A 14,920-nucleotide genomic window follows, 5' to 3' on the forward strand; every position below is an offset into this window, starting at 1 on the left:
TACAGGTTGCTAAAAATCACAGGAGATAGCTGGGTCGTATAAGACCGTGAAGTCACGTGATCAGCCACGAGGAAGATGATCAATCAAATCAAAGAGCAGACCGCAAAATTTTGTATCAACAATATTTGACCGAAATGCACGCACAATTAAACTATTTTGGTCTCAAAAAGTGATGTTTTTTTGTTGATATTTGATGATAATTAACTGTCAATGACGTAGCCCAGTAAACCTATCAATTCTAATTAATTTTTAACTGTTTTCCTGTTCTTGTAACTAAAATAATACTGTTTTGAAATGGATGGTTTTTCCCTGTTGCTTACGGCTACATCTCCGACTCGCAAATTATTTCCTGTGCTATCATGCTTTGCGTTTGTCTTCGTGCTTAAAATTTCAACACTTAATAAAATGACTGTTTTTATGGTTGTCATATAATGTGAAGGCCATAGGCGCCTAAGGCTTGGGGGTCTGTCCCCCACGCATATTTCTGCGTGGGGGCAACCTTTTATGCTGTATTGATACATAAAACAATAAATGAAGTGGCGATCGGCAGCAGGAAAACATTTTTTGAATGCAAACCGCAACAGCTTCGCAATAAATAATCATTAGAACGAGTAGCGATGCTACAATCCCACACCAAACAACAAAATCTGTCATTTTTACATTGATTTAACGTCTGCAGACGTTGAATCAATGTAAATATGATTAATTTTGCTGCCTGGAACATAGCAAAAATCTACCGTTTTGTGTCAATTCAATGTCATCAGATGTTTAATGCACCAAAAAAAAACATAATTTGCTACGTAGACGGAGCGTGCGTTTAGCTTTATGAGCTTGCAAACAGACTTGATGTCGCTTTCGAAAGTCGAAACCTCTGCACTGCAGTGAATCGCTTGCTGTGAAAATGAACTTGAAGTCTCGGCCCGAGGTAACCACTAACCAACGCAACAAGGGCTGGTACAAACCGCATTGCGCACATGCCGCATAAGCAACAGACTCACGCAAACTGAATGGCCCACACACGACCGTTGCCATAGAAACCCGATCAAAGGCGGAATATGCGCATCTTTTGTTTCATCTGCAACGCGAAAACGTTTTACAGCGGTCAGTCATAAGTTGCGATATTGTGGTGAAAAGGGAGCAATGTCAAGTCGAAAACTTAATCAAACGTCTCTCCGTAACTATTTTTCAAGGGTTGCTTACGAATATCAGCAACTTTTAAATTTATTCAAGGTGACATACTGCTGAATTGATGTAAACATGAATGATTTTACTTTCCACGGGTATATTTTCAAGCGTATGATCAAGTTAGTATATATTTGCATTCCATTTTCAAAACATTGTCATTCCATTTACAGTGTATATACCTTTTAGTAAACCTTTTCGTCTCTTGTTTCATGCTAATAAATCTAGTTCGTTGCTAAACTTTATGTTGTGCTTAGCTTAAAGAGTCGCAGTCCATCAACCGCTAGCTAACGCATGTGATGTGTTTGCTTAACCAAAGTGGTCGGGTTTTGTTTATAATAATTAACGGTAGGTCGAACGTAGCGATAACTCCGAGTGTGACGGCATAATTACGTCATCCATCTGCGTAATTTACGTTGCTGCTGATGAAACACGCTTTCGCCCCCACGGCCAAGAAAATAGTTAGGCGCCTATGGTGAAGGCAGCAAGTCAGACAGGGTCGTTGGTTGGTTTTGAATCTTTATCCTCGGGCTGACAAAGCCTTGATAGGTTATTCCTGGTACTTGTTCGCATACTTGTAGTGGCTCTTGACGCAGGGCCGTTTACCGAGATTGGCAGAGTGAAGTTTTCCGATTGTTGAAGTGTTGTTGCCGAGAAATTATTCCATTCACTATGTGCCGCTAAATGGAGAGCAGTCCTGAAATACGTTGCTCAAACGCACACCCCGAGAGTCAAACCAGCGCCGCGTGATCTTGAGCCGGCGCGTAACCACTGAGCCAACGGGGCGGACAACACAAAAAGGTAAACTAACCTAACGCTTTAACCATATCAGCTTCACAGCCTATATTGGTTGAGCTTTGCAGAGTGTTAACTTATGCTAATTGTACGAATCACTCGATTTACAAACAAATGACAAGTGTGTGCACGCGGTTAGCTATACTTTTTCAGTGTGCCACTCTCGGCCCTGCTGGCAATGCTAACCTGACAGACCTCAACGATGACACCCTTCACTGGCTGCAACGATTGGAAGGAATCGCATAAATTGCCGTTTCATAAGCAAGAAGCTATGCTTTTCATCACTACATCTTTGCTCAAAAAATCACTCAGTATATTTTCTATACAATCTTTAATTTTTTAAAAACATAGCTCGCATCTTCCACTGGTATATATCTTGACTAAAAGAACGCTGCAATAGTCTTAGTAGTTATAAATAAGAATGTTGACACTCTGCACTCTTGCGATCGCTTCCATTTAATAAACTGAACAGGATAAAATTGCTTGCACTTTATCTTTCGCTGGAATTCTGCATTCTTGCTTGGATCGAGTGGTCTATAAAAACAAGTTTGTGTAAATGGTGAAACATAATTATAAGATGTAATAGCAAGCAGGTCAAATTTTATTGTGCTACACACAGCCAACAAACAAATTTCTATAGGTTTGAACACTGCGTGTTGCTTTATCTAATTCGGGTGCGCATTGTCTAATGCGAGCACGCATTATCTAATGCGTCCGGACGCATTTCCAGAATCGATATGTAATGCGCACGGCTACACTTCAATGCGCCATTCCTTGTGTTGATGGCTGTTTCGGCTAAAACATTTATGAAGGTTTAAGGAAATAGAATGGAATAAAAAAAACAACAATCTTTGGAAATCACACTTGAGGTTTGTTTTGGCAGCAGTTGTAAGTGCGCATTTGCTGGTTTGGCTATAGTTGTTCTCCAATATGTTAAATTGCTTACCCCATTTTTTGCATATTAATACAAAAGAAACTGCATGCCCAGAAACTACAGAACAACTACACGCCCAGTCAAGCCGGTGCAAGATGTTTCGTATTGTTGATGTTTCCTGGTTAGGCTTATGTTACAATTCCATACCATATGTACTCTTTCGAGCCATTTTTTATTTATTTCGCCTTTGATTGCTAGTTTTTCCATCAATTCTTTGACGTAGCAAGAGTGAAACGTTTTTCATTCTTTCGCACCTTCATCATTTGATTTTTTGTTCTGTTTGCTTTCGGATTAACTGAAGATGATCTTGCTGCTAGCTGATCGAAATTGAGTTTTAGTTATTTATGATTGAACTGACTCGTGTGAAAATAAATTCGTTTGTATAACTATAGTCATTACTTATCTGAAGCATTTAATTTTTGGTTTAGTTAAACAGTACCGGTATAGTACTGTGATCCATGTAGGTCAGTCATGGTGTAGGTGTAAAACTTTTAATTTGAAGTCAGGGGTCGATTTTAACTTTTTTTTTTACTAGCCTACCGGACTAGTTGCTCCCCGTTTTCACTAGCCCGCACGATTTTTCACTAGTCCGACAAGTTTACTGACTTTTCACTTGTCTGATGATGTATTAACAATAGCGATAACTACCCAGCTAACACTCAGCGTTAGACACTTTGTAGTAACGTTGAATCAGCATTTGATCACGATATATCAACAAAAAAACGTTAATTTCGCTAACTGCTGCTTGCTGGGATGCTGGCGACCTGCAGGGTTGCCAACCTGTCTTCACCAAAAAAAAGCCAGACCGAGTCACAAAAAAAGCCAGCAAAAAACACCTGAAAAAGCCAATTAGTATTCATTAAACACACACATATAAAAAGTGCACAACCAAACAGTGTCCCACCGAACTTTGACTTCAGCGACAACGCAGTTCATAAACATAGTTAATGAAAAGACAAGCAACTAGAAAATTTTCTAGTTTTGGCTTCAAAACGAAATTCGGTCGGACACTAGAACCAAATATAAGGTAGAAATTACTGCTCGAATTGACTTCACCAGGACTCACCTCCTCAGAAAGCCCTTGAATTTGCAATAATTGGCAGCAAAAAGTACCAAGGCCGAACCGGACGTCACCGTACCAATTTATTACAACTGCTGAGATCTGACATCAGAAAAGCTGGCCTGGGATCCTTGCTCAGCACACCACATCTCCATCGATTGCAAAACATCGCAAAGGACAAAACAGAATGGAGATCCTATCAACCTTGTTGAAAGACTGATCGAAGCCAGCGGATGCCAAACGATTTGGCCACACTGGCGGCGGAGACAGTTACAATAATAATTGACGCAGACCGAATTTTTTTCCTAAAAAAAATCGCAAAAAATAAAATTAAGCCAAAAAAAGCCAAAATTATGTTGAATTTTTTATTAATTTGACAAAAAATTGATGAAACATAAAAAAAGCCTGAAAAAGCGTAATTTTTCTGGCTTTTTTTATTTAAAAAAACTAAGCCAAGCGAGTTAAAAAACAGCCAGATTCTCAAAATCTGACTTCAAAAAAGCCGAATTGGCGACCTGGCGTGCTTACTACTACCACGTGTCTAGCGAAAATGCGAGAAAAAAGTAGTCACGTGCTCAGTTGACCGACTTTGCAGCCTTCTTTGTGCAATTTCGCCTCTGGCAAGCAAATTTCTGCAGTATTTCAGAGTGAGAGTGACGTCGCCAATCGCCATTTTGTAAACCAAAACTTTTTACCAGCGAATATTTTTACTAGCCAATCGGACTAGTACTGCAACATTTCTACTAGTCCGTGCAAATTTTCAGTAGCCGTTGGCTAGCGGACTACCGCTAAGATCGAACCCTGGAAGTGGTCATGTAATATGTAGAGTAGAGGTTACTGTGACATCCATGAATATTTTTGTTCTAGGAAGATGAACTTGGTGTAAAGCTACCGGGATTTTCGTTTGGAAAAATGAAAAACAGCGTGGGTTTTGCAAAAAACATGTATCAATCTAATCATTATTATGGCCATAAAGTTAGTGATGAGTCACAACATGAAAGCCATTCTTCCGGTGAGTGTCATTTGGGTTGAAAAGTTGACCTTAGTTGTTGAACCAAACAGTGTTGTTATTTTTAATATAAAAATGATATTTATTTGATCAGGTTCTTGACAATAATTTCAATCATATGTTACAAGTACGGATGCAGTAGGATTCGCCTAACTCGTCACCTTAAGTGACGAATTCGGCGAACTGACGAATTGTGCTAACAAGTCAAGACTATAACGACTCGTACAGGACCAACTAAATGTGACAAATTAGGTAAACTGAAGAATTAAACGATGATGAATTCTACTCTACAGTGCTCGCAAATGAAGTGTTTACATAACTTGCACAAATGAAATGTTGACAGGATTCGCATACAGTTTATTGTTGCTTTATTTGGCACATTTCTGATTGGTCTGTGGTTGTAAGAGTAGACAAATTCCTTGCCAGTTTTCACACTCGTTTCTATTGTCGCTGAAGTTAAACCACGTGCTTACCAGGGCTGCCATTTTTGGCAGTGAAGTATGGCTCAATTTTTATCAATCAATCAAGGTACTACCGGCTACAATAGTCAAAGTACCAGCTCGTCAATGAACGGGAAAAGATGGCAAAACTTTGAAAGGTTTAAGACTGAATAGTAGTTTATGTAGTAGGTATAATTATGTCTGTAGCTATTAATTAATTATGTCTGTAGACTATGTCTGTAGATTCGAAAGATTTAAGACATGCCTGAATAGTAGTTTATGTAGTAGGTATATGTCTGCAGCTAGTACGGTCACGAAACCTCTCAAAAAATATAAATAGCAAAAAACATAACAAAAACAAACAGAAGCACGAACAGGTTGCACATATGCAGTGTAAAACAACAACCCAATGGAAAGTGTTGTGGATTGAATTTGCCAGTTCCAATATTTATGTGGATGAGCACTGAGCAGTCATCATAAAAATTAGATGGAGAAAGAAAACCGGACATAAAAGAAACTCATCTTCAGGCAAAAACTTGTTTTGAGGAAAGCATGGTGTTGAGCTCTATCTATGGTCAGACTGCACAGTGCACATCACACATTAGCCTATTATGACTGAGGTTCGAGATCTAGTTTAAGTTATTCAATTATTGTTTCTTGTCCTGGTGGGTGGTGGAATAGATAAGATGATGATGTCATGATAGTGTTGATGGAGCTCTCATCCCCTTTTATGACAATGTCGTTGTTGCGCTTCTAGGTAGCCTACTGCAGAATAGCTAAAGAAACCCACAAACGTAAAGGAATTAAAAAGAGGTTTTAACAAGAGTAGAGCTATGTGTACAAGTGACAAATCACTGTGTTGTGGATACCAAGTCCTGCTGCAATAATTATATACAAACAACTCACAGCCACAGGGCGGCACGACGTAATGAAGCGCACATGAGTCAGTGCAATGCACTTGCACTAAGGCAGGGGTCACCAACTGGCAGCCCGCCACGCTGTTATGTGGGGCCTGTGGAAGGTATCAGCGTACAAGTATGACCAAAAATACTTTTCTTGAGGAGTTAAACAGCATGAAGGCAAAAAATGCTTTCCGGGAAGCATATTTTCGCTTTGCATACGATTCCACCGACCGACTAATCAGATTGTACAGTAGTTCTAGGTGGGGGTCGCTTAAAGTTATTCCAATGCGATGTCCAACCATACTGTCCCAGTGGTTGATTAAAACGTCTGTTTTCGAATTTCAAAATTGCCTGTGAGCATAGGGTTGCTTATTTTAAATTTGTAAATTTCATGTAAACACTAGTGTGCGTTTCACCGTTATTGTGTTTCATGAGCAGTGTTCCCTTTATGCCTAGGTTGTTTTTTCGGTCATTTATCAGTCATTGACCGATTTTTTAGCAAAATGTCCGAAAAAATATGGCCAATTCGGTCAAAATGTCCGAAAAAATATATAGTCAATTCGGTCAAAATGTCCGAAAAAATATATGTTGTATAAGCTACTTGAAAAGAAATATTTTCATCAGAAAAAATGACCGAAATAAATAAAAAATGACCGAATTTTTTCAAGTCATTTACGACAAATGACCGAAAAGTTTCAGCGAAAAAAAAACCCAGCTTTATATGCAAGTTTTTGTTGGCAAAATAGGTCGGTGTGCCAACTCAATTTATAATAAATTGGCAAAATATTATACATAAATTTAAAGACTTTTTCTGGTTGTAATACGAAAATATTTAGCTTAGTACTGCAAAATGTTGTTAATCAACAATTCTTGCCATGCTGATAAGCACAGCAAGTGAAAGTTGTCCAATAATCAAAGAAAGACGGTTTTAAAGACCAGGCCTCGAAATTCGTTTTTGTTGACGGCGGACAAACGTGTCCGGTCTGAGCAGCTATCTCGGCGGACAAATTAAGTCTCACGGCGGACACACCAGTTTTTGCGTCGATCGTCATGCTTAATCACTTTATCTTGAAAATTCTTCGCCATTTGAGAACTATAGCTACGGTTTAGAATGCATTTTAAAATTTCAGCGAAGTCACTCTGAAAGACGTGCGCTTGAAGAGTCAAAGCGCCGTGTACCTGCTCAAAGCGCCGCATAACTGATTAACTTCTACTGAACGAGGTCGTGTGGCTTCTTGCGTCACAATGCTCTGGGCACGAGTCAGAAAAGCTTCTACACTAACGCTACTATTTTCTGCTGTGCAACGTTTCACAGGCTTTTTTTTAAGTTTATTTTTGCGTGTCATGTGAGCGAAAGTGAATTTTCTCTGGGTCTTTTCTTATTGTAATACCAAAACTTAACAAATTTTGCTGTAATAGCCTACCGAACTCGTATAATCTAATTTTGTAACCAACCTTGCCGTATCAATATTACTCGGAGATCAAAGCCAGACATTGTGAGGTAAAACTTGAACAAAGTTGCGCTGCTTAGTGTGGAAGTACCGGTACTCCCATCGATTGTTAGCGAAGAATTCACTTTTGTTACGATGATTCAATGTCATCAATTGTTGAAGCAACCTATAAATCGAAAGTTTTCCTGCTTGAATGGAAGCGACCCAGTCAACAAATTTATCCTTTTTACATTGATTCAACGTCTGCGTCTACATTGAATTAATATAAGAATGATAGATTTTGTTGTCTGGGTGAGAGTTACAGTATTCACATTTTCTAGATGCGCGCTAGAATGCGCGGGAAATTATATTCTCGCAACAATTGTTAGTACTATGCAATGACGATTTGTGTCGCTAGTTCACGTATTATTTCTCGGTGGACAAATATGACCGATCTAGATGGTACTTCCCGCGGACATCACATGCTGTGACGGCGGACATGACCGCCGTGTCCGCCGTGAATTTCGAGGCCTGAAGACTCTCACAAAAAGTATGAAAAACCAATTCATTGCTTTCTGGAAGGAACACTGTTCATGAGTTACGATAGAAACGTTTTTTTCGGTGATTTCTACAAACGTTTGTTTCATGGTGCCTGGTTTCTTTCTTCCCGTTATTGGAGCCTATTTTTCAGAGATATGTCTGCAGGTCACTATTGTTGCCTGTATTGTGATGTGTCAAACATTTCCTTGTTTACTGAAACTGTTAATTGCAAGATATCTGTTGTGAAGCGAAGTGACAACACCACTCTTGCTTGGCGATGAATATTCTCACGAAACCGCTCGCCTCTCTACAAGTGCGCAAAACAAATGACCTCCTTTATTAGGCATTGTTAAAGGAGCTTGGCCTGGCAGTAGCGCTGTTCGACTAATTTTGTTGCTGCGGTATTCTGAGATGAATATTAACATGTAACGCTGGATACTGGGTACGAAATGCGTTCTTTTCTAGCTTAAGAGTCAACCTACCTAAAATTTTGTTAGTGAGGCCCGCCACAGCTCTCCTTAGTGCTAAAGTGGCCCGCATGCAATAAAGGTTGGTGACCCTTGCACTAAGGCAATAACCATAACGAAAAACTAACATTACTGAACTGTATCAGTCGTGTTGGTTATGAAGTGTTGCGTTTGCTGTAGATATCTACAAACACAAAGTACAGCACAAGCAGTCGACGTTATTGTGAGGTAATCTTTTGTAAATTATTTTGGATTTCAACTGAAATCTTAACCCCTAACCCTTTAACGGCAATGATAATTAGGCTACGGTACCCAATAATGTAAAAAAAAATCACCGAATAGGGAACTCATCGAATCGGACTCACCGAATCGGACTCACCGAAACGGGCCATTCCGAACAAAAAGGGCCATTTTTCTAGAGTATGTAAAAGCAAAGGAACTGCTGATGCATCTGCTTCTGTCTATTGGGATGCCTTGTGTGTGATCAAAGAAGCCCCTCAATGCTTATCTCATGCCACGCTAAATGCTGTTATTGCCGGGAGAGAATTATCTGCCTTAATTTATACTGGCAGTTCCTGTAGTTTTATAAACAACGAGACAGCACGAACGTTGAAGCTTCCAGTCAACTCTTCCTCGTTGCAGATTTCGATGGCTTTGTCAAACCTTTAAAGGGAATGTTGTAGGTCATTGCATGACTGACGTAATGATCAACCGACGTAATTATCCAGATGTGTGCTTGCGAGTTCTCAACAATCTGTGTTGTGACATTCTGCTGGGTCAAGATTTCCAAAGTCGACACAAGTCTGCTATATTTGAGTACGGAGGAAACGAAGAGGATCTTGTTGTGTCTCGTCAATCAGCATTGTGTGCTCTAACTTCAGCTTCTGCTGCTGTGCCATCGCTGTTCTGAAATTTGTCTCCAAACTGCAAACCAATAGCTGTGAAGTCGAGAAGATTCAGCAAGAAAGATCAAGCTTTTACAACCGAAGTGTCACGTCTTCACTCTGAAGAAATAATCAAGCCCAGCATTTCTCCTTGGCGTGCTCAAGTGGTGGTAGTGAAGGATGAAGAAAGCAAGAAAAATCGTCTTTGCATAGATTATTCGCAAACGATCAATTTGTTTACAGAACTTGACGCTTATCCCTTGCCCAGAATAGATGACTTGGTAAATAATCTTGCCAATTACAAAGTGTTTTCCACTTTTGATCTGAAAAGTGCATACCATCAAATCCGTATAGCAGAAGAAGATAGGCGTTTTACTGCGTTTGAAGCAGCTGGGCAATTATGGGAATTTGAACGAATTCCGTTTGGCGTATCTACTGTGTGCCTGCATTTCAGAGGGAAATAGACCAAGTAGTGACGGATGCAAAATTAACGGCAACATTTCCTTATCTTGATAACATAGCAGTGGCAGGAGGCACTCAAAAAGAACACGATGGAAATGTTGAACGATTCCTTCAGACAATCAAAAAGAAGAACTTAACATTAAACGAGAAGAAAACCATCTCATCTGTTTCAACAATAAGCATACTTGGTTACACCGTTGGAAACGGTGTAATCAAACCAAACCCAGAAAGACTACGTCCTTTAAGGGAGCTTCCACCCCCAACCAGTGCGAAATCATTGAAGCATATTTTAGGTTTATTCGCATACTATGCAAAATGGGTTGCGAGATTTTCAGACAAAGTGTAGAATTTGAAGAAAGCCACAAGTTTCCCATTGGATAGTTCTGCTTTACGTGATTTCAACACATTGAAGGAGGAAATAGAAAACGCAGCTTTGCACTCCATTGATGAAAATGTGCCATTTGTTATAGAATGTGATGCATCGGATGTTGCCGTATCTGCGACACTGAACCAAGGGAACCGTCCCGTAGCTTTCATGTCAAGGTCGTTACATGGAAGCGAGCTTCATTATCCTGCGGTCGAGAAGGAAGCAACTGCGATAATCGAAGCAGTGCGCAAGTGGAATCATTTTCTTGCCCGCCAACACTTCACATTGATCACTGACCAGCGTTCAGTGGCATTCATGCTTGACAACCGGAAACGTACAAAGATCAAGAACAACAAGATACAATGTTGGAGGTTAGAATTGGCTTCTTTCAGTTACTCTATTAACTATCGCCCCGGAAAAGAAAACGTGGGTCCAGACACTCTTTACTCGGAGGCATTCTGTGCCACAGAACCTGATTTAAAGCTTGCTGAAATTCACAAAGGACTGTGCCACCCGGGAGTAACGATGCTTTTACATTTTGTACGTACAAAGAATTTGCCGTTTTCTACAGATGAAGTTAAGAAGGTGTGTTCTTTTTGTCGCACATGCGCTGAACTGAAACCACGTTTCTACTTACCTCAAGAAGAAAGACTCATTAAAGCAACACTGCCGTTTGATCGAATCAGCATTGTCTTTAAAGGTCCATTACCATCAACCTCACGTAACAAATATCTTCTCACCATAGTTGATAAATACTCACGGTTTCCGTTTGCGTTTCCATGTCAGAATATGCATTCTACCACAGTGATCAGTTGCCTCAAAAAGTTGTTTTCTATGTGCGGAATGCCGGGCTATGTGCATTCAGACAATGGTAGATCATTCTTGTCCAGTGACTTTAAAGAATTTCTGTTGGAACGTGGACGTGCGTCTAGTAAATCAACGCCTTATCATCCCACTGGAAATTCTCAGGTGGAACGGTACCAGGCCTCGAAACAACTTTTTTTTTCCGGCGGCCAAACGTGTCCGACTGAAGCAGGCTGTTCGGCGGCCAATCACAAGCACATGGCGGCCATCGCAACGTCGACACGCATCCACATACAGTCTTCAAAATTAGCACATTTTTACGTCGGCAAAAACGTTGCCGAGGCCAAACGAAAAGAGTTGAAATTGCCTCGGCAATTGCTGTGAACGTTAATTACGAAACAATTGTACCAAAACGAGAAGCGAAAAATATACTAGAGTAGTCTATCACGACCGCACTGTTTGATTTGTTGTGATGTAATAATACCAAAAGTAGCGATAAAGCGAGCAACAAGATACGCACGTCGCACGCTGTTACAGTAATTCACGTTAAATGACTCACAGGCGGAAAAGTAAGTTAATTTTGGGTTGATTCAACGTTCGAGTAAGCACAAATCGATTTAATTTTCCGGCGGGTTGTACTGCGTAACAACAATGCCCAATAAGAAATTTACGTTTGTTTTACATTAAATAGACATCTAGAAACGTTGAATTATCATAAAATAACGTTAATTGCTCAACCAGGTACCGGTAACAAATTAATAGCTCCCTGCGAGAAGATTGCCTCGATTTACGTATACACTGACATAATTTCGGCACAATTGCGACACTGCGAACAACATAAAGTCTGTTTGATAAAGAACCAGTCGGAATCGAAATCATCAGATGCTGTATCGGAGCACGAGGTTGTCACGTCATCACTGGAATCAGACGTATTCGCCTTTCGCAACGAAGCGTCCACGTTTTGCGGCTTTCGGGCTTTGATACCAATCCACACGCCTCTTTCTTTTTCATAGAGCTCCATCAGGGTGTTGACTAGGGAACAAATCTATGGCTGTGCCATAACGACTGGGAGGAATGTCTAACCCTAACCTTACAAGCGCTCGTGTGGCCTCGGCATTTTTATTGCCGTCGCTAATTTCGAAGACTGAATATATCGCATCAATAAAGTGTATTGTGGTGTCACTTGCATCCTGCTTATGTCAGACATCAGCTGCTTGGTCAACCAATAATGTTAACAATTCAAACATAGACAGGGTGTATTGTGATTTATCGGGTGCTTTGACTGCTTTCTAATCCTTTGTGATTATAAGTGGCAAAGTACTTTATTCACAAGACCGCTTGCCTAAAATTTTCTCGGAATTTCATGGCGGACAAATGCGGCCGACGGAAGGGCGAGACCGGCGGACAAAGTGTCGGTTTTTGTAGGTTAATCGCGGCCATGGCCGCGATGGCCGCCTTCAGTTTCGAGGCCTGGGTACAATGGCGTGATCTGGAAAGCAATCCGACTCGCCTTGAAATCAAATGATCTTCCAGTTTCGTGTTGGGAGGCTGTGCTCTTGGATGCCCTGCATTTGGTTCGGTCTCTGCTATGCACCGCTACAAATGCGACCCCGCACGAACTGTTTTACAACTTCAATCGGCGATCACCCAATGGAAAATCGCTGCCAGCGTGGTTATCAAAACCAGGACCAGTTCTGCTTCGAAAGTTTGTCAGGTCAAACAAGAATGATGATTGAGTTGAAGAAGTTGTATTAACTGATGTTAATCCAACATATGCACAGGTGCGCTTTCCTGATGGGAGAGAATCGACTGTGTCTGTACGAGATTTAGCTCCATGCCCACCTTCGAAAGACAAACATACTGTGCACGTAGATCATGTAGAACAGTCAAACCTCCAAGGATGCCGGCAAGTAGTTGATCAAGATGCAAATACCGAACAGTTGATTAATTCTAAAGTATCCAGTCCGGTACCGGACGTTATTTAGTTATTTTTATAAGGAGGGGAGAATGTTGTGAAATTTTATGTTGCTTCAAGTTGATGCCGCGCACTGCTTCAAGCTGATTAGTCGGCGCGGCGTTTAATCTTTGCTTTCTTCTTTTTGTTATTGTTGTTGCTTTCTTGCTGAACGTGCAGCTAGATGGTTGTGGACTGTTTTACTTAGTTGTTCAGTTATCTTATGTTAGGTGCTTGTGATGGGCAGACTTTAACTTGTGTTTGTTTATATTTTGTTTAGTTGAAAAGCCTTTGCTTTAAGGTGAAACAATATGTTCATTTTTATATGATGTTCATTACAATAATTTTTGTCTTAATTGCATTGTGTAAATATTTTTCTTTTCAAATAAAACCACAATTTTGTCAAAATTTAATTTTGTAAACGTTTCATTTGTGGGCACTGTACATCTATTTTACATCGGTTGTGCCAACCGGGAATGTGGAATCGAAAGATTTTGAGGTGCTCGATTTCCAGTGATCTGTTGAGACCAAGAATGCTACTTGTTTAAAACAAAACATGATTTTTATAATTTCCTTCAGTGTATGTCCCCTAGCACCCTTAACTTAAAGAAATCTTCTAATGATATCAATTTTGAGACAAATTATAATTCTTTGTTTACTTTGCTGTTAACAAATTTTAATTTTCAATTAATTGAATATAAATAGGTTTTATTGGTATAGATCAGGGGTTTTCAACCTTTTTTGCAACGCGCCCCCTTAGAGCAATCAACGTAGCCTCGCAACTCCTCATAAAAATATTCAACAAAATTATATTTAATGCAAATTGACCCAAATTTGATTCACGATGACATCTACATATGTCTCGTTTCGCTGTTTTAATGTAAACTTCTGAAACCAAAAACGTCTTTTAATGATTATTATTTCAATTTCCAATCAAGCTTGGCTAGATTATAAGGGAAAAAATAATAAACATAAACTACATTTTCAAATTTTCACCGGTTTAATTTATTGCAAGCTTTCATGGATTTATTTAAATCAACTTCAGTAGGTCTCCTTTTTCAGCACCACCACGATTGGTGCTGAAAATTTTGTTCACTAGCTTGTTAAGCGACAAGCGTGGAACTTTTGCTGAAAGGAGTTTTAAACAAAATCGCCTACACACTGAATATTTTCAATGCCATTGGAAACGATAGTCTACTGACAAATTCATATTTGACATGGAATTACAAATATCCTTGTTTTTTGTCGTAGCGAATTTACTAGTTAACTTTAGTTGGCCAAAGCAACGTACACTACAGGGAATAGGTGAAAAATATCTAAGGATTATATTGTACCTAAAAATATTGAATGTTTCTCTGTTATTAAAACCTTTGCAACGTCTGAAAGCTTAAACAATAGAATAACTTCAAGTCGAGGAATGGTTAATTGCAAAAAACACAGTTTTTGATTTTTTTCTAGCAAAAAATTAATTGAAAACCATATACTAGATTTTCAGGCGTCCTGCAACCCCCCTGAAAACGGCTCGCCACCCCCAGATTGAAAACCCCTGGTATATATACTATATAGATTAAATCGTTTATTGATTAAAATAAAACCTTAGTTGCTGCAAATATGAAATTTTTCTCATTTGCATTCACCTATAAAACAGAGAATTGAACATAGAGATAGTTTACAAAACTGTTTATAGGGC

General features: G+C 39.6%; 1 protein-coding gene across 1 annotated transcript in view; it reads left to right on the forward strand.

Moving 5' to 3' along the window:
- The window catches only part of LOC145776266 (NACHT, LRR and PYD domains-containing protein 3-like), a 102,642-nt gene that overhangs the window by 22,355 nt on the left and 65,367 nt on the right, over positions 1-14,920 (forward strand). Inside the window, exon 2 of the mRNA XM_082587668.1 lies at positions 4,839-4,983. Within this exon, the coding sequence (XP_082443794.1) occupies positions 4,839-4,983 (145 nt within the window). The remainder of the gene's footprint in view (positions 1-4,838; positions 4,984-14,920) is intronic.

This window comes from Aplidium turbinatum, chromosome 8 (assembly GCF_918807975.1).
Source record: "Aplidium turbinatum chromosome 8, kaAplTurb1.1, whole genome shotgun sequence".
NCBI classification, from domain to species: domain Eukaryota; kingdom Metazoa; phylum Chordata; class Ascidiacea; order Aplousobranchia; family Polyclinidae; genus Aplidium; species Aplidium turbinatum.